General features: G+C 49.0%; 1 protein-coding gene across 3 annotated transcripts; it reads right to left on the bottom strand.

The window, feature by feature from the left end:
- Positions 1-4,447: 4,447 nt before the first annotated feature.
- Positions 4,448-20,375, bottom strand: TTI1 (TELO2 interacting protein 1). Of its 3 annotated transcripts, XM_067307722.1 has the most exons (8): positions 20,361-20,375; positions 17,919-20,223; positions 17,217-17,411; positions 16,251-16,399; positions 15,258-15,398; positions 13,584-13,788; positions 12,755-12,842; positions 4,448-6,323 (listed from the first exon to the last, which is right to left on the bottom strand). In XM_067307722.1, the coding sequence occupies exons 2-8, from the start codon at positions 20,203-20,205 to the stop codon at positions 6,089-6,091; spliced, it is 3,300 nt and encodes a 1,099-aa protein (XP_067163823.1). In that variant the 5' UTR covers positions 20,206-20,223; positions 20,361-20,375; the 3' UTR covers positions 4,448-6,088. The 3 variants fall into 3 exon arrangements, with proteins under 3 accessions (XP_067163823.1, XP_067163822.1, XP_013800371.1); XM_013944917.2 differs by lacking the exons at positions 4,448-6,323; positions 20,361-20,375 and adding an exon at positions 7,374-7,526 and having other exon boundaries at positions 17,919-20,205; XM_067307721.1 differs by lacking the exons at positions 12,755-12,842; positions 13,584-13,788; positions 20,361-20,375 and having other exon boundaries at positions 6,100-6,323; positions 17,919-20,205.
- Between the last annotated feature and the right edge of the window lie 48 nt (positions 20,376-20,423).

Here is a 20,423-nt window from a genome sequence, read left to right as displayed (position 1 = left end):
AGAGATGTGACAGGCCGCCGTGAGTGAGACGGGCCAGCCGCCCGTCCCTGCTGCCACGGCACAAGCACAAGCGCAAGCGAGGAGAATTTCCAGCAGAGCCGTGAAGCCTGGAGAAACCATTGAGCTGCCTTTGAGGGCAATAAACCGGGCGGAGAAGCCGCGTATGGGAAGCCTTGCAGGCCTGACGGAGGCGAGCGGCGTGTAACGGGGGGGGGATGGCACGGACGTCGGCCCCGGCCGCGGCGGCATCGACCCGGGGCAGCGGGCAGCCGCCGCAGGGGCGCGCGGTCGTCGTGCGTCCGCTCGTGCAGCGAACGCGCCAGCCTGCTCCCGGCCAGGCGCGCGGCTGTGCCCAGCGAGCGCCGCAGCAAGAGAGGGGCCTGGGGATCCGTACGGGAAGGCGCGTTTGCCCGCGTGAGAGGCAGCGTCCGTGAGCGGGGAGGGGAGTTGCGGGAGGGACACGGCAGCGGGTCCTGCCTCGTCCCTGATGGGCACGGCGAGGGTTTGCGCCCTCGCTTTGCCTTCCGGATGCCCCCAGCGCCCCGAATCCCTGCCGGGGTGCTGCGGACACCCCGGGGCTCTGCGCCGTGCACGGGGTGCGTTACCCTGCGTGCGCGCGGTACCGATCCCGAACCCCCCCTTGGCTCCTGCCCCGAAGGCTCGGGAACGACCTGCCGCCTTGCCGTGACGGCCCCGTCGGACAGGGGCTGACGAGCGGCAGAAGCCCGCGAGCCATGGCAGCGTTTTCTCCGCAAGCCGGGAGTTAGTGCGTGGCCTGCGCCGCCTCCCGGCGCAGCGGGCTTTCGGTGGCGAGTGCTGGTTTAACCCAGAAGGCAGAAGGCTGGTGCATTGGGTCGCCAGGAAGCCCATGCTGGAACGGCAGCCTGAGGCCCCCGTTTCCGATCGATTGATGCAGCGGGTTCCAGTTGTTCCTCTGCCTCCAGCCCTGTTGCGCAGGGAGGATAGCAATTAAGAGAGGAATTGGGAAAGTTCCCTTATTGCTGCGGCCCTCCTGCCACCTGCGCTGTGCCCGCTGAGAAAGCGCGGAGTGTCCCCCCCCCCCCCCCCCCCCCCCCCCGCAGCTGGGGAGGAATCGCGGTGGGTGCCAGCACGCTCCTCCTTCAGGGTCTGCAGCCCCGAAACGCCCTGCCCGCCGGGGACGCCTCCGCTCACGGCGCCGCGCGGGAGTCCGGCCACGGGACCCGCCGACTGCCGTGGGGCCGACCGCGCAGCTCTGCCCGGTGCTGCCCCGGTTTTACCACTGCGTTTGCTTCAGGGTAGCTGGCGAGCGTCTGGATTTGGAGCAAGCATTGCTTCTAGACAGATCTCCTCGGGGAGAAACTGCTCCCGTTTGCTCCCCAGCCGCTTCCCCTGGTGCTGGTAACAGGGAGCAGTATCATGTCCCGTGCTGCGGCTCTTTGGGGCTGCTCGGAGCCAGGAGCCGGGCTTTGGGGCTGCTCGGAGCCGGGAGCCGGGCTTTGGGGCTGCCCGTGGGGCCAGGGGACGGCGGCAGGGCCAGGGGACGGCGGCGGGGTGTAGGGCTGCCCCGGGGGGGCTCTGGCATCGCAGTGACGGCGGGAGCTCACCCCTGCGTTTCTGATCAACAAAACCAGCCTGTGTGAGAGCAGGAAAAAGGTGTCGTGGCTTTCCGAGATGCACGAAATACTTCTAGCATCTACCTAGCATCTCCCGTCCAGCCTGGCGATGCCCCCTCTCCTCCTCTGCTCTGCCCGTGGCCGGACTCGTTCCCGAGCGGCAGCCCGGGGCTTTGGGCTCCCCTCCCGCTGCGGTGAGGGCTTGGACCTCGGCACGTCGCCCGTGTTTCCTCCTCAGACGCTTCTCCCCGAGTCCCGCAGGCCCAGGGCGCAGCCGTGCGTCACCGCGGGGGGATTCGGAGATGCTCAAGGCGATTTGTGTGCGTGGGAGGAAATGGGAGGGTGCAAAGGAGGGGGACGGAGAGGCTGTTTGGACCGCAGCAAAGGGAACAAGCGTGCGCAGAGGACACGCGGGAGCAGCGTTTGTCCTTCGGTCTCTTCCGAAGCTCCTCGGAGGGAGCCGAGCACCACTAAAGTCTCCTCTGTCTTCCAAAACCTTTCCACCACAGAGGCGCATCCTGGCTCCACGTGCAGCAAAGGCGTCGGGAGCACCGGCACCCCGGAGAGCGAGACTCCGAAGTGCTGAATCGATAACCGTCGCCCACCACGCTAAACACTGCGCTTTGCTTTAGGGAACGGGGAGGGGGAGCAGCTTTTGTTCATTTTCCTTAATGCATCAGCTCTTTTCTTTTGTTTTAATGTTGGCCAGCAGCTCTGTGAAGAGGCTCTGCAGCGCTGCTGGCCCCAGAGTAATCATGAGAAGCGCTGGCAGGGAGAGAGCAGCCTCCTTTTCCTCCTTAAACTACACTGATCTGTGCTTCTCTAAATCTTGCTGCTTTCCTCCAGCCCCTCGTGCTGCCGGCGTGGGGTAGCGTGCCCGCAAGGGACTAAGGTCTGCTTTGTGCTGCGTTCAGAAACGCCGTGCGGCTGATGTGCGCGTGAATCGCTTTGCCTGCGTCGCTGCTGCTCGCGAGCTGGATGTGGCACCGCGATCCTCTCGCAGAGGGAAAAGCCGAGGGGGCTGGAGGAAACGTGAGCTAGGAACATCACGCTGACGGGAGAACGGGTCCCACAGGGCTTGGTTTGCAGCCTGGCCCTGCAAACAGCTGTGCAGACTTGACTGGGAGATACAGAGCAGCGGGTGTGAGGCAGCGGTGGGGTCAAGGACTTCTCGACGTGGCACTGTTGCTCTTGAGCCCCATGTCTGTCTTGGTGCGTGATGATGGTGCGCCTTGGTGCAGACACATGATGGTTGGTGTCCTCAAACACCCCGCTAGATGTGGTCTGCAGGATCACCAAGACTGGGCTAGAACAGGATGATTTTTTTGGCGGGTGTTTGGCTGTGGCAGATGCTCTGGTAGCACTGTTGTGCTGGGTCTGTATTGAAGGGCCCTCCCGACTCTCCAGGTAGTCGGCAACTCCGGGTACTGGTGACCGTGGGGAGCTTTTATTCCCAATGTATGTGTGGTTTATAGGCTCAGTTGTCATGGAAGAAAAAAAAGATCATATCATGCAACTGCCTGTAAAGCACCACAGCCAAATTTGGGGCGAATACAAAAGCTACATGCCTGTTGGAATAGTTCTGGAGAGAGACGGATTAAAGCAAGGAAGTTGCCTTCAGGAAAGGTGATGTAGCCTCTGAGCTCTGCAGCACGAACAACCCTGAGGTGAAGCAGGCAAGGTTATTGGCTGTGCCACACCGTTGTTTTAGTCAGTTCTGAAGGATAACAGCAGGAGACGTGCTACCGAGTTGCCTTGTGGTTCTTAGGGCCACATAAAGCTTCTTAGAGGTCCTGTGCTAGAATAGAGCAGGTGCTGCACTAGCTTTGACACCCCCAGCAAACACCTAGTGACAGCCAGAAATGAGATTGCTGGCTAGCGTTAGTCAGATGTCATTTGGTTTTATGCTTTTCCTTACAAAAACATGTCTAACTTTATTCTGCAGGAAGTTAGAATAAAGCTTGTTTTTCTTTTAAGCTTGCCTTATGTTTCAGCTGAGGTGAATCTAGCAAGGCTGGGATGCTTCTGCTTCCCAGAGGTAACAAATTCAGGCACAGCAGAGCATGTGCAGATAAATCATTTGTCTTTCTGCAGCTGTGACAAGCCAGTGAATCCCGGTAATAGGAGGGGTGTTTCTCACCAGCCTGGTTTGGGGGCTGATTTGCAGGAAAACGGTTGAGGTTTCCCATAGCAGCGTTAAACTTGTACTTCTCTGGCAAGAGGCGCAGCCCATGTCAACCCCATGCTGCTGGCAAGAGAGAGGGCAGCGAGAAGTGGTGAGTGGAGAGACCAGAACAGATGGTTTGGGCTGAAGCACCGAGTGCCATATCTGTGCTGCTGGTTTGTCATGTGTGAGTTCCCCCGAGAACTAAAGGCAAACTAGAGGCAGGTTTGATGGAATGTGTGTATCTGACAGATGATTTTTATTAAGTACTATAACAATCCAGAAAATCCTGCAGCAGCCCCAGGAGTGCTTTGAAGACCAAAGGTAGTATTTCACCTTTTTGCCTCTCCCACCTCCCCCCATCAGGTCAACTTTAACGGTTCCTTTGTACAAAATCCCACCTAAAGTTAAGCACTTGATATGTATTAAAAAAGGGTAAGGGGTAAAAGCTGAACTGTAGCTCTGTCCCACTTAGTATAGTCACTGAACTTGTGTTTTTTATTGGAAAAACAACCAGGAATAAAGTCTGAACACAAACAGGAAGGAAAGGGGAAGACATATCAAAAGAGCGTGTGTGTGTGTGTGTGTGTGTGGAGAGGGGGTATCAGCAGCAGTCCCCTTGGTCCCAACAGTTGAGACAAGTTTTGAACAGTCACCTGGGATCCCTAACAGTGATGCACAAAGCTGGTTACATATAAAAATCACACTTTATTGCATTGTTTTTCTTATTTTTGAGCTTGCTTCCAAGTTTACAGTCAAGAATCTGTCCTTTTGCTTTACTAGCATAAAACTTGCACAAGTGTGTGTCATAAAGCAGCCTGGTGTCAGAAGTCATTCTGGATGAAGCTGACAAATCCAGGAGACGGAACAGTCTGAGAACAGCTGACCTAAATAAAGCAGCATCTGTGGACAGTCTCCAGGGAATGAGTCTGGAGGACTCGGGAGCTTCATGACAACTTCCAGATGAGCGGTAAGGCCAGTTCCTTGGTTCTGGAGTGAAGTCCCCTGTTGCAGGAGCAGATAGGAAGCAGGCCACAAAGCAATATTCTTCCTCTCCATTTACCACATTGCACTATACCCATTCAAGCAAACAGTCATGGCCCCAATGCACTCAGACCACATGTCAGTCTGCGTTGTCTGAACACCTGCACATATACTTGGCAGGCTATGCTGGGGTACAGGCAGATACTTCATCTAGTTCTCCTTGAGTGTTGGTATTAAAAATCTGAGAGGTCTAAGAAATAAGCTTAAGAATGGCAGGCAATCTGGAAAACAGGCCTTATGGAGACCAACTTAAAAAAGCCCTTTCTATCTAGTTTTACCAAGAGGTGAAGAGATGACTTGACTGGTGTCAAACGACTTGTGGGGGAGAGGTACTGGAGCAGGTGTTCTTCAGAGTAGTGCAGAAAGGCAGAAGAGTTTGAGCTGGAACCTGAAGCCTGACAAATTCACATGGGAGACATTCAAATTCTTAACAAGGAGTACAATTAACCAGGGAACAAGTTATCTGGGAATGAGGTGAATTCTCAAATGATTTACAAGTTGTAAATCAAGGTTGGCTATTTTTTCTAATGTTCTGTGTTCTGCTACAGCTCAGCTGTAAGAGAACCACAAGCAAGGAAACACAATCCATTTGTGCAGTCTCACCAGCTGGTCTTGGCAAACAGTAAATTATAAAAGAACAGACTCAACGTTTCTAAGAGGATATCAGGATACTGTTGCTCCTGTCAGTAGTGGTGGTGAGGAATTTATTGGAAATGCAACTTTTTAATTTTTGTTTTTCATGTCAGCTGCTATCAGAAAAAAGTTCTTATGTACCCCAAAGAGAATTCTGTCCCTAAGAAGAGTAAAGACCAGAAAATAACTTTCAGCTTAAGTTGTCAGATCATTTTCCAGCTATGAACAGAAGGGAGTATCACAGTTTCTCTATTGACAATGCAAGGAGGCCAGACAGCAGCCGCATTAACTCCCCAGAAGGGAGTTAGGGCTGAAGGGGTAACACCCAACGATCAAGTGTAGACAAGCTACTGCTGGAAAATGACTTTCTTTTCATACTGAAGAAACAGATGATATGACCCTTGGATTTCCCTCCAGCACTGTGTGCAGGGAAGTACAAATCCAGAGGAATCAGGGCAATGTATCTACCTCATTCTCAAACACCCTTTGTATAAAAATCTCTGCCCATGGGGAGGTGTCTCAGCCAGTATACCACATTGGCAACCTCTCCTTTTTCCCCTGGAATGATTCAGGGCTTAAATGATGGGGTTTTCCCCAGGTGAGCACTATCCCAGCAGTTCCTCGTTCCCCTCTCAGCTCCTGCATGGGTCTGTCAAGGAGGAGATGCTTCTCGCGTGCCAGTCTGCAGCACTGCACTCTCTTGTTGCTGCAACATCTCCAACAGGAACAGCACGTTATCGGTGAATTCATTCCGCTGCCTTCCCATTCCACCTAGCTTCACGGGACGGAGGCTGATATGTGGGGGCTCGTACAGGTGAGGGCAGCAGAGCTCGTTCAGGAGGAGCCAGGTGGCGTCGGGGTCCACGTGCATTAAGTGGAGGAAAACACTTTAGAAAGAATGGGAAGAAAGGAAAGGAGAGTAAGCAGAAGGCTTTTTGTTTTGTGCCCAAGAGGGTCATTAACAAACGACTGTGGAAAGCTTTGACATTGTCTGTAACCTTTGACAGCTGAACAGATTTGGAGGCTCATTAGGCAGCCATTAAGATGGTTTCTGTGCCCAAGAGAAGACTACTTTCATGTCTACTGGAAAGTGGGAGAAAATTAGTTATTATGCTAAGCAGTACATTATTGACATCAAACAAGGAGCTGGTGAATAACTGAGCCAGGCTTCAGACTCAGCATGAGGTCTCAGCGTCACAGGAGGGGGTACTAAACTCAGAGGACCGAATCTTCTGTGGGTGAGGCTCATGGGGGCTCAAGGGTAGGCAGCAGAGCAGTGGCCTCTTAGAGCAGGGAGGGAGGACCCCAGGGAGGTCTTGCTACTGTCCTGTGGTAAGCACAGGCAGGTGGAGCCAGGTCACTGGGGAGGTGTGTAGCGGACTCGCAAGCGAATGCACAGAACTCTCTATAAAGCCAGCATGGCTGAGAATAAAAGCACTTCCAGCTCAAACAGAAAGCAATAGTGCTTTGGGGCTGCTGCTGGCAAAAACCTTTCTAAATCGGCCTGTCCTAACGGGGGGCAAGTGCTGGGGAGGTGACTACAGAGTACTGCACATACTACTTACGTTTGGACAGTCTCTCCCACAGAGATCTTAAGAGGTTCTGTGCCTTGTGCATTACCCTGTCTGGTTTCTGGGGAGTGAGTGGTCAACCCAGCCAAACTTCTCTCCCTTTCAGAGGTGTTAAAAATGAGGAGTTTTGTGGACAGCCATCTAGGCTAAGTCACAGGAGAGTTGAATGCTGTACTGGGGGGCTTTACACTTATGTGAGGTCTCTTGCTTCAGAGTCTCTCCTCAGGCTGAGTTCTTATTAACTGCCTCCAAGTTCCTTTCCTTCTGCAAAGCATCTTTCACAGAGCAGGATGTTTTTTTTTAAATAAACCTTCATTAAGAATAGAATGGAGGAAGAGAGAAGTGACAACTTCCAATAATGCTTTTTATTGCTGTGCTGATGGCTTTCACTTTGAATTTCAATATGCCAGGTAAGATGGGGGATTTAACTTTTGAGTAGGCACTTCACACTTCTGACTCCAATTGTGAGCTGCTGTAACAGAGATGCTGCAGATAGGCTTGTTGAAGAACAGGAAGTTTCTAGGAGCAAAAGAGCAAATGGCTAATTTGCATGAGTTACACTTATTCATTCCTTTCTGCCAGTTCTTGTTGTCAGTAACTTTTGGGCTTGGCTAGGTTTGTGTCAGGATTTGATGCACAGAAGGCACATTGGGCTTAACTGGTTATTAAGCTCCCTGGCTGTGCCATGTACAAAATTAAACTAGAGTTTACAAGATGCCCTGCCAGCACTGTGAGGCCTCATCCTGTATGGCGCTAAGTACTCTGTGCTCCAGTGGAGACTGAGCACCAAGGGTACTCAGCACTTACCAAGCTTATGAGCCAGCTTTCCAAGACCTCAGTAAATGCCTAGCCACAGATCTTCAGGTGTCTAGCTTCCACTGAAATCAATGGGCCATAGAGGAGAAAAACAGCTGGGGGGAGATAATACGAAAAGAAATTGGAGGGGAGACCTGCTTGTTCCCCTGTGAATTACAGGATAGAATTCCTCTCTAAAATGAAAACCAAAGACTATCATCTGCTACAAAAGCCACACAAAAACAGGCCTGATGGCTGTCAAAACTTTTATGAAGACTTTTATCCCTAAAGTGAGCTTGCTTCCTATCTAGAGCAGGCAGAAATCCTGTTTAGAAGTTCTTATCTCCTCTTGTGCTCTGAAAGGGAGTGGAATGCCATAGGTAATCTGAAAAAGTGAAGAAATGAGATGGAGGCACTAGAAAGCTCCTTCACCTCTTCACAATAACCTCACTGAGGTATGACTCACTTGTTACTCCACGAGCAGCCAAAGAAGTTGCCTTTGTCCGTCTGCTATTAACCAGTTGCCTGTCTCTCCCAGTGCAGGTGTCTGAACAGCAATGAGTGAATACGTTGCCACTGTGAGCCAGTGCCTGCTCCTGAGGGTACCTGCAGTCCCTGTCTGTCATTCCCAGAGGAACACAACGTGAACATGCTCCAAAATGATAGCTGTGCTTGGAAATGACTGTATTGGCAACAGTGCCTTCTTTCTGGGGGATGGCCGGACTCAGGTGAATTCATGGGGATCTCTGTTCCCCCAGCTTTCTATTATTGCAGTTATGGTGACTGGAAAAGGGAGAGCTGGTCTGAACGGAGTGCTAGCCTCCCATGGGTGTCAGACTGAGCAAAAGCGCAAGCAGGCTCGCTAGGGCAGGGTCTAGAGCTTCCACCTGCTGAAATCCCTGTACTAGCTCTCCAAGCCCTGGCAGCTGTCAGCGCTCTCCTGGCCCTGCTGGTGCTCACTTAGCCATGACAGTGTGAGTGTACAGCTGCCCACCTGCTAGGAAACAGCAGGTTCCAGTTGTTTTCCCCTAGCTTCCGAGGGGCTGCTGATGGTGGGCAGCTGCAGAGAAACAATCCTCACTCCTCATGGCTGGGGCTGATAGGAACAGCCAGTGTGGGGAGACTGGGCAAGAAATATGAATCACTGGGAAGTAAATATGGGAAAAGAGAATGTTATTCAGCTGGCTTCTGCTTTTCCAGCACATATATAACCTTACTTCTTACATTCAGAGCAAAGATATCCTGCTCTCCAACCTCTTCCCAATCAGTTGCTCCAGAGAGAGCAACCCTCAAGAGATTAGCTGCTCTCTTGTGCCCATAATGGCCTAAGGCATGTGATTATCTCCTGATAACCTGGAGTGCTGTGCAGCTTAAAGAACAACTTGACTTTTACATTTTCAAACTAACTCTTAGGTAGTTTCTAAGCAACCTGTTTCCATGGCAAAGAATCCTGGGGTTAATCCAGGTTTGTTTTCTGTTGTTGCTTTTTTTACTTAAATATAATTTTATTGAATTTTGCTTTGTGCAGGTGGCTGTTTTAGGGTTTTTCAACCCAGCTTGCAAATGACAGCTGTCAATAAGTATCCAATAAACTACACAGTCAAACCAAAAGAGGTGTCTTTAATGCCATGTAATCAACTTCGGTATCTAAAAAGGTCCAAAAATAGCTCCTGTTTGTTCCAGTTGTACTAAATAACTTGTTCTATTGGCACAAAGTGGAGTTAGACTATTCTGTTGCTTTGTTTTTTCCCAAGGTCTAAGCAAATCTAAAGCAAGCAGGCACAATGTGAACAGACTGGCAAAAGGACAAGTTTTTCTGACTTTTGCATCTTTGCTGAATGTTAACTAGACACAATTGACCACAGACTTCAGTGACAACTGAGAAAAAATATTTCTGCATCCTGGGAAAAAAATAATCTATATCCAGGATGTTGACCAAAAGGTCATATGGTAAATTTTACAGGCTGTAAAGACTTATTAAAAAGAATTAAGTGTGTTCATTTCAAAACAGCCACTTCAAACTGAAAAAATGCTGAACTGTTCTTTCTGAAAGTGGTGATGTGTGCCAATGACAATTTTTTAATCTCTTTTCCTTCAGTTTTGTTTTGTTTTAAAAGTGAGAAGTCTGTCAGGGATGATGCAAATTGATAAATTGATCAGAATCTCAGTTTTTACATATCGTGACTTTCAGTTTACAGCATCTCCCCCTCTGCCTTGTTCCCTATTCTTACCTCCACCACAAAACTCCTTAGCAGCTCAAGTGCCCCAGCCACTTTACCCACAGCTGCACTGGCTTACTTTCAATAAAAGCAAAGATGTAACTAGTGTTTCCTGGCTTTCCCAAGCTCCTCTTCAGTGCATGTGTGCAATTACTTATTTATTTTTACAAGCTTTGAATAATATTCCCCTCCTGGAATATTACCAGCAGTCCTTTTACAATAAAGCCTGCTGTACCATTTTCTCTTCCTCAGACATACTGGAGCTCATTTCTTCCCAGCATCCATTTCTGCCTGTTGAGTATTGCACTACGCTGCATATATCACATTCACTTACTCCCACTGGTTCATCTAATAAAACTACAGGGCCCACAAATGGGATTAAACAGCCTCCCTGTAGCATGATAACATCCCTGGAAGACAGACAAAGCTCTTCCTTTTGCTTTCTTTACTTATTTTTTTTCTTTTCCTCCTTTAAGCTCCAGCACCTTGGCCAAAAGTTCCTGCTTAGCCCTTTATGTGCCTACAGAATCTTCACTTCAGAATCAAACTCAGTCTATTGGAGATACAACTGGCTTTCATAAGAGCTGACCTTGTTCCTGACAGGTCACAACTCATGGATTCAGTTAGAATCCACTAAGGTGAGCAATAGCGACTACTTCTTGTTGGGAAATATCAGTTAGTATAAATCAAAATGGCAAGCTGATTCCAAATATCTCTTTACCTTGTATGATTTCTGCAGTGATAATGCTCGGTTGTCAAGTGACTTATGTTGGCACTCAGGCTGTGGGTAAGATTATTTCTGTTATATCTGTTTTTAGCAGCATTTAAAATGCAGAATTTTTCATGCAGCAGGCTGATAACTTTGCCCTTGCCTAAATACAAAGGGCCTTCCATATGACAGCCTGAGTTAGTTTGCAGGATTATTTTCAGGCACATGGAGAGCAAAGAAAAGGAGTGGGGCTTATAGGAATCTGATGCTTAAACAGCTGGAGAAAGGAAGCTGAAGTATAGCTGAGAAGTGACTCTTATCATGGAACTATAGCTGACTGTTATGGTACAAACTAATTTTGACTGCTGCAAGTCGAAGCCGCATATCATGTGTATGATAGTTAAAAAGTAAAAGTACTGCCATATATGCACGGTTAATATCAGGCCAGACATGATGCGTGTCTTGATGCATGTATGTGTCTGGGCAACAGAGCTACCTGAGCGAGCTGTTCACAGAAGATCTTGCTTTGTTCAATGAAATATGTAATGTATGGTACATTAAAGATGGGGGGGAGCAACGTGACATGTGGCAGTTTTCACTTAAAAACAAAATAAAAATATTACACAGGAGAAAATTACTCTTGCCTTGAGCTTTTTTCCCCTTTTTCTCCAACCACAGTGAACTTGCTTGACAATAACTTCTAATGACTCTGTCACATCATAAAGCTAATTCAGTATTTCTCCCCCCACTGCTGTTAAATTACACAGCTTTTAGACTACTTTGTTGTGATTTAAAAGCTTAAGATTCCAAATATCTAGATGAATCCTGGTGTTCTGCTTTGCTTACACAGAGGAAAGGTATATTGTATTAAGGGTATACAGTCCTACAGCTAAGAAACCCTTTGCAGAAAGAACACTACTGAAGCCTGCTGCGATGCAATAAAAGCCACTAAGGTAAAAATAAACCTATTCTCACCAGCTCAGGAATACAAACAAAGGTACAGCTACAGCTTCTGAGAGCTCTCTCTGCCTGAACTGCTGCCCAACCACACAAAAGCTTTTCACACCTTGCACACCCCTGGGAGCTCTGCACTCAGGTGAAAGGCAACTGATAGTTTTTCCCTTTCTAATAGTCTGCCCTCTGAACTCTGCAATGCTTGCTGAACCTGCTTACAGCTGGCTTCCTCTCCCGTTAGGGGAAGGGAAGGTTAGCCACCCAGAGAGAGGGTGGCATTTACCCCTTTTACAGCAGATGTGTTTTTCTGATGGTTCTGATCCACATGGATAATTTAATTTTGAACAGGCTTTACTGTCTGAGCTTGCAAGGCTGCCTACTGTTTGGTGTTTCTCTGTTGGTGACAAACAATGAGTTTTGAAAAATACTTCTGAGAAATTCTGAAGTCTTAGGGAACATTCTTGATGTTGGTGGGCGGACCTTGTTGGTTCTGGTGCAACGTTGAAGTCTAGGAGATAGGACTGAAAGAGGTATAAAGCTCCCTTATAAAGAGTCTCTGCAGCAGAGGGGCTGAGGTGATGACACAGCAGTCACGGGGAGGGGGGCGGGAAGGGAAACAGAAGGGTAACAGAAGTAAATCTCAGCCTGCAGAAGGTATTAAGCATGAAACCCACTAGTGATAGAATACATGGGAATGTCTGACACATTCTCCTGTATAACTGTCTTCCCCTCTGCAGTTTTATCCCACCAATGGGCCAAGAGTCCTAAGAATCCTAGTTTACAAGGTGGTTGGCATAAAGCAAGTAGCACATCTTTCTGTCCCCAAATGAATTGAGAGGTAATTTGAAAATAAACTGTAATTTTTGCACAAGCTAATCTCTATAGCTCATTTTGGTAGTAACTGCTACTTCACCAGAGAAAGGGGTTAACTTCCGTGAGAGGCTTTGCTCTACGGGACTCAAATATGCTGGGGGGAGGAATGGGAAAAGGTGTAAAAGAGAAGGGGTTACTGTGCTCTCCCTCCCCACACTCCTTGTACACCTGATGCACCTGCATTTAAGATATATTACCTCTGGGCAGCTTCTTGCAATTTCATGGGTTGTTTGGCGCTGAGGTAGATCAGGCAGGCATCTGCCACTTTATTCAGGTCACTCTCGCCTGCAGAAATGGAACAGAAGAGAACGGTAGGAGGTAACCTACTCAGCTGCTGCTGCCTAATAGGCTCTGCTCTAAATTGGCAGCAAGTGGCTTCTAAGCCTTCCAACTGTCTGACCCAGAGCTCTTCTGACCTGTCCCCTTGAGCATTTGCCGCAGAACTGAGAAAGCAATCAATGGCATTGAGAGAGGACAAGAACAACTAACCAGCAGACCTTTTCCCTCATCAGAGTTACATCCAAAAATTTGCCCCAGGAGAATTTCAGTGGTTTGTTCAGTAGAAGAATGTAATGTGCTGCATTTAAAGGGTCATCCAGAGAGATGCCCCAAAATGGAACCAGTCAACTTATCCTGGAGGCTTATCTGGGCTCCAGTTCTTCAGTTAATTAAGAACAAAGCATGGTCCAACCCACCTGGCTGCAGCAACCCAGGAACTTCACTTTATACCCATTTCTCATGCATAAGTGAGATGAGCAGTCAGATTCTACAGCGTACTGGGAATCTTCTCCACCCGTTTGTTTCTTGGGGAGTAAAGTGACCATCCCCTTTTTATAGGCTCTCAAGGAGGAGAGATTAATGCCCAGCATGACCTGAAAGGGATGAGGCTGGGGAAGATCAGGAAATCAATCCTATGGGGTAGCAGAGGGATGAGAAGCAAGTACAGGCTTGGTCAGCTAAGATCAAAGGAGAGAAGTTAAGCCGAGCAGAGATCTCATGCTACCTAATACTTTCCTCAGTACTCACCCATGTCTAACTTCTCGCACAGAGAACCCAGTCCCTGCAACACAGCCAGCTGTAACTTGAAGGCAAGTGTGTGGTTGTACACAGGCCCAGCTCTGGCACTGGCTGGGGCTTGGCTGAGAAGGGAACTGGCCAGCTTAGGCAGGACATCTTTGGAAAACCTTTGCCTCAGAAAGTCCCCACACTTCTGAGCCAGGGTACATAGCACCTAAAGGAGAAACACCAGTTACTGAAGGATAAGTACAGATACAAGTCTGAGTAGGCTGCTCAAGAGTGCTATGCTCAGCAATCTTCACCAGCTCTGGGGGATGAGACATTCTCCCTTGATAGCTGTTTGCAATTGAGAGCAATGTGACTGTACCTGCCACTACTTCCATAATGAGCAGTAGGTGCATGCTTGATGGGGAAGGCCAAGTGATCTGCATCCTGTTCTTCAATTTCATATTGCTAACCTCCTGGAACTGCACTTCCCTCCTCAGCACAGTCAAGGAAAGAGTAGAGTGTGAGGCCTTATTCAGAAATGCTGAAGAAACTTCTGATGGAAGATGCCGTTAAAATATAAATCACCTTTGTGGTTAAAGCAGTCCATCTTCACAAGCATGCCACAGAGCAGAAAGGCCAACTCATCACAGCATAGGGCACCCAGCACTATTGGTGTGTGCCCAGGATAAAAAACAAACTGGACTAGAGAAGAGCCTTAAATACATGCACAACTGAAGGGCTGACCCATGGGGCCAATCCACGTGGCCAAAACCTGGTTCTCTTGAAACTTCACAAAGCTCATGTATGTGGTCTTAGCGTGCAGGACTGAGATCTTGGTTGTGTTGTATTTGACTTACACTGATGCTATACTTCTTCTTCTGAGATTTAGAAGGAATATACTCTTGGGATGTTTCTCATAACAAAACCCAAATGCAGTGCTACTTGTAATGATCCCTTGAACTTCTCAAGTGTTAATCAGCTTTTGTGTAGTGGTCTCTCCATTCTTCTAAGGCAGGTACATGCAAGGTATGGCTACTCTGAAATTCTAGTGTATGGCTCCTGGAATTTGGGGCACTGAAACTTTCCTTTTCTTCATACTGAAGGACTCCAAAATGAATCTCATTCTGCATGGCACAGAAAGCCCTGTAAAACTGTGAGGCTGGCAACCTCAAGTAACATGTTTTATTGTCCAGCTTCCTGATTCAGGAAGAGAATGCTGTTAATTGACAGAGTCAGGAACTCTAAGTGTTGTTATTATAAAGCTAAGTCTTTGCTTTAGGTACAACTGCAACTTCCCCCCCACCAATGCCTCAATCACAAAAATATCCCTCCTCTTCGGACTAAGAAGGTGGGGTGCTTCTAAAGGGGGTTGCTGAGACTGTGGTTCAGGCAAAGGATAAGCTGCACTATACAGTGCCTCCAACAGCTGCTTAGGCTGTAAAAGAACTGTTTTCCCCTTCCCTGTAATAATAATTAATATTGCTATTTCCCGCAGGAACAGTATTAAGGTATGATCTGTGGATAAGCTGCAAGAGTGGTTTCAGTCCACCCACTGCAAGGCGGTACCCCTCTGTTTTGAGACACATTTAAAAATGACCCTACGTGAGTGCTTCTCATGCAGGCCATAGCAGTGGCTTAGCTGCTTGCCTTCTGAGCACCAACTTGAAGGCTGTTGGCAAGGATTCACTGCTGTACCTTGAAGGCTCTGAGCACTGCCAGAGGGTCATCGCTAATCAGCCGGGTGACAAGAGCTGGCCAGACACGATGAGCCATGGGAAGCAGATGGTTTCCATGAGGATGCAGGACAGTTACACAGAGCTCCAGCACATCCAGAACCTGTGCACGAGGGGGTAAGTAACAGACTTTCAGACTGCTGCAGCGCCAGAAACACCAGGCATTCAGGTGGATCCCCGGAGTTACATCAGGGAGCAAGGAGGGTTATAAAGCAAAAGGATAGAGTTTTACCTCAGTATGAACTGGGATCAACCGAACAGTGCACAGAACCCAGGCCTATTCTGAAAGCTACAGGTAGCACAGTGACATAACTCATGCTGGGCTACAGGGGCTGGGCTGGACGAGGACACAATTTCTGGCCTGATTTTGCAGGCTGAGCTATGCACTAGGACCCTGGTGTTGCTACAGAACTCCAGCAGAATCGTCTAGCATGACTGCAGCCTCTGTGGTAAGAATCTGGGTTATGCCTCGCTGCTGCATTTTCTGTCTTGCTTTGCACTTTAAAAGGAGGCCACCTTCAAAGGATTTTTCATAATTAAAAAACCCAGACTTTCAGCCCTGCTTATCATCACCCTAGAAACTTCTGAAATGTTTATCAGTCTCTGCACTACAGGGGCAGAGGAAGGGGGGATGGGAGGCCTAGATGGGAGAAAGATGTTTCTCCTCCAAAGACTGAGGCACGAGACTTAACTGTTACGAGCATCAAGGAAAGATTCATGATACGAAGCCACCACTGAGACTGCATTCAGTCTGTTCTGCGAGTGGCTGCCAGGCTACTCTCGGAAAACTGTCTCCCTTTTTCTTGCCAACACTTGAATGGTCTGTCCTGAATAAGCATAAGGCAGCATTAACCCCATTACAGCAGGAAGCCCAACATGCATCACGTACATGCTGATGAACCACCAGCCCCCTTCGTGGGCACCACCTGTCCCCTCAAAGCCTGTGTCTACTAACCTTTAGCCTCACTCGGAGGTTCCTGTCAGATAACAAGTGGATGCACCTCTCCATCACATCTTTGGCCAGTTGAGCGTGGCTTGGCAGTGGAGTCTCTCCTTCTGTGTCAGAGTTGTTTGGCTCAGGCTTAGCAAGGGGGGGGACCCCATCTGGAAAACAAAACCACGATAATGACTTGAAAGTTCTGAGAGATCCCAATATCCACCCACAACTCTTCTGCAGATTCCCAAATTAGACCTTTGGCATTTTTGGTTTAGGTATAGTCAAGTCTGTGCTTGAGTTCTGCGAGTTAAGTGGCAGATTCAGTGAGAGCATGGGACTGGGGAAAGGATGGTTTGCTTTCTTTACTGGACAGTGTAGTTAGCCTGACATTTGCAGTCTCTCCTCACCACAGACTTCTTTATTTCCCATTGATTTTTATTAAAAATGAAAAGCCTGGGTATTTAAAGATGAAGTATTTAAAGGTCAGGATTGCAGCACAGTCCAGTAAAGAGACAGTAAATGCTCCCTGTATGAATGTCTGCAGGGCCTGCCAGGGCCAGGCAGGAAGGAAGTAGTGTCATCATAAGCCAGGAAAGAAATGGTACAGGGATTCTCAAGGTGAGGGGAGGAAGATGCAATAGGATTTTGGAAAGAGGCAACTTTGGGTCCTGAACCTCATGTGCAATGCCCTATTATGAGGTGAGGAAAAGCACAGGTTTTTTGTGTCTGAGAGCTAAAGCAAGCCTTGATCTGCAACCATTTTACCTTCTTTTTTTGTTTGCTTTCCTGAGCACAGAACTAAGCAAAAACACCCAGTAGCACCTTATATGGGCTAAAGTCTGCTCAAAGCGTACCCGAGATGGCCAGGAGTGTGGTAGTATTTCAGCCTGGTCCCAAGTCCCCCATCTGGCAAAAGAAAACCTCAGAGGTCCCTGTCTTTCCCTAAGTTGAACATACTGTTCCCCAGTCTTGTACAGTACAGACCTGCCTCCTCATCATCTGTGTCAGGGAGATTGCCCTCTGCAATCTGCTTCTGTCTGACATAGTCAAGGAAGAACCGCTCCACTTCTTGCCTTGTCACAAGCTGCTGCTGCTGCACCTGGGACAAAGTTCTGCTCCGCCACTCAGCAGTCTGCCCTTGTTGGTGTTCCTCGCTGCAGGATGTTCCAAACCACTGGACTGCAAAAGAGGAACTGATAAGTCACAAAGCAGTCGTGATCCCCTCCTGCAAGTCAGCAAGGTACCACAGATTCCTTGAGAGAAGAACATGACTTAAATCTCGTGGGACTGAACTGCAGAATGAGGTACCAGCTGTCAAATCACCATGACCTCCCTGATAGTATAAGAAGAGAATGCTAAAACCCTGATGTAGACAGGGATACACCCCATGTGCTCCTACAGAACACTTATGGGAGGAGTAAATCCATCCTTTCTGAACTGGCACAGGCTATGGTCCTACAATGCTGAAAGTCAGTCAAACAGGAAACTGGCTGTGGATAATGACCACTGTCAGCAATCTTTGCCCGAGAGCTGGCCCATCAAGCAAAGCACAGCTGTCACCATGCTGCCGTATCTCATCTACTTGAAACTGCCTTTGGAATGTCCCATTGTAAGTTGAAAGGTCAGAGACAAGTACCCTTAGCGAAAGTAAGACTGAATTATGCAAAGTAAACATCATTTAGATACCTAAAGCTGCCATTAATGAGTAGAGGACCCTGAGGAAAGTGGAAGCCTGGTTATCATAAGACTGATCAAGTGTAGACAGGACATCTTGGATGACATCTTCCACCAGCGGCAGCAAGCTGACATCTGAATGCCTCAGCATAGTGTCAAGGACCCGGGAAGCATGTGGCTGATGTGCCAACTGGCGCAAATTCAAGGAAATCCCATTCACCAGATAGTCAGAGTTCTCATTAATCAAACACTGCAAGGAGTCATAACTGCAGGCCTCACATATGTCTACCAGTGTCCCCATTGCAGTCTCACTAATGAGTAGAGTCTTGTCACCAGCCTTTTCCAGCACAGGGTAAAGAGCTGATAGTAGAAGCAACCGGAAGTCTTTCCCTAGGACAGCAGCAAAACAGCCGATCCCTTCCAGCTGGATACAAATCTGCCAGATGTTCCCATTCATAGTGCGGGTAGAGAGGTGCGGGTCTGAGGATGGAATAAGAACGCTGCTGCGTGCACTGCCTGGACTGGCAGGAAGTTCTGAATGCTGCACGGAGAACTCAGTACCAACTTCTTCTGTATCAATACTAGTGATCAAATACCAGTTTGCCTGGTCTGTGTATTCATCAAGAATGGATGTTATGCTCCCTTTGAGATCGTCCATGTTCACTGAATCTTCCCTTTCATGAAGGACATCTACCCCCACTCCAGCAGCTCCTGCAATCAACTCATTGAGGACCATAGCAGACTGCTTTCGGTACATGACAGACTCAGTGTACAGCCCCATGAAATGATCCACAAGCAAATACAGGTTCCCATAGTAGCCAAGAACCCGACAAACTTGCTGAAGGAGCTGGAAAACTTTCTCCTCTGTGAAGAAGCGGAAGTACTTCTTCTGACACTTTCCCTTCTGCAAGCAGCCCGAAGGTTCGTACGAGCTTTCAGAACCCCAGCGTCGGTCTTCCACAATCTTCACGTCTGTCACATCCAACTCCAGGACTTGCATCAGCGCTTTGGAGAGACGGTGGAGGTGGGCTACAGAATTGAGGACAATGTTAATCTTGGGGCCCAGCAGCTTCAAATAGCCAAGTAATAAGCTCAGAGTAGAAAATTTGCCCTGGTCATCCTGAGAGTTCATCAGGCGAGGAAGAGCGGTGGCAAGGGAATGGAGGTTCTCTGACAAAACATCAGCAAGAGCCCTGTTTTCTGCTACTATCCTCTGTTCTGCAATGCTTTGCAGAACCTCATTACACCTGTTTTGGACTTCGCTGTTTTCATCATTAACCAGCCCAACCAAGGCCTTTAACAGATGACTGAATGAGTCCACCAGCGACTGCCGGCAATTCTTCATTAAGTGATGGACAAGTTCTACCAGCTCCAGTTTCACTTTCCAGTGGGGGTGAACTGAAGAAGATTCAACTATCTTATGCATGAGGAGAGTGAGTTTTTCTGCAGTACTTTTACTCCAGTCAGGTCCTCTATGGATCATGAGTTCTGATATTCTGCTTTGTTCCACTGACAGCTTTTCTTTATTCTTTGGGACTCTTGATAGCTGTTCATCAGACATTACTAAGCCAACAATCTGGTAGAAGAGTCTGATGGCAGAAACAGTGATTGTATGGCCTTGTTTGATGTCTCCAGTAATAACCCGAGATAATGTAATAGAGACCCCAGGCAGAAAGGAAGCAAACAAATCCCCGCATTGTTGTGCCCCATCTTCATCTAGGTGTCGATGCTCCTGGCAGTCACACTGCAGAATTAGGACCTGTAAACACTTCAAAGCAGAGATCTTAATTTGCTTTGCTTTTTCTTGTTCTGCTAGGCCCAGAAGTAAAGATACAGCAAATCCTAGGAGAGGAAGGGTGGAAGGTTGATACAGAGACAAGATAACATCCCCATAAGCCGAATGCATCAGGGTGTGCAGCGCTTGGATTACAGCCAGCTTTAACTCCTCCGACAGCAAGGCTGGTTTGTTCAAGGCAGAAGGGGGAGAGAGGCACGTACAGAGCTCGGAGAAAAGCTCCTGCAGGAGCTCTTGCTTCTTCACGCAGGTTGCTGCGAGGACGGAGGAGATGCACTGCACCACGCTCTGCACCAGGCGCTCCTGCTTGGGTCCCGGCACCTTGAGGGCGAAGCGCAGCGGGAAGAGAACGTACTCCTGCAGCTCCTGGAGAGCCGGGGCGCTGACAGCCCCGAGGCGGGCCTGCAGCTGCGCCACGTTCTCCCAGGTCTGGGCCTTGGTCAGCTGGACGCAGACGGGCCGCAGGGCCCCAAAGGCCTCCTGGGGGGTGTCAAAGACGGCCATGCTCCGCGGCCGCCCCTCCTGCGGGACAGGAAAGCAGCGCTCAGAGGCTGCGGGAGGGCCGCTCCGCTCCGGGGCCTGCGAGGGCGCCGCGCCGGGCCGGGCCGGGCCGAGCCTCGGGGCCGGGCCCGGGCGGCCCCGGAGGGCGGCGCGCCTACCTGCTCCCGTAGCGGGGCTGCCACGTGCCGGAAGTGACGTGCCGAAGGCCCGGGCTCTCGGCG

Source organism: Apteryx mantelli, chromosome 18, assembly GCF_036417845.1.
Source record: "Apteryx mantelli isolate bAptMan1 chromosome 18, bAptMan1.hap1, whole genome shotgun sequence".
Lineage (NCBI taxonomy): Eukaryota > Metazoa > Chordata > Aves > Apterygiformes > Apterygidae > Apteryx > Apteryx mantelli.
The sequence above is the reverse complement of the archived record's forward strand: the minus strand, read 5'-3'. Positions and strand labels throughout refer to the sequence as shown.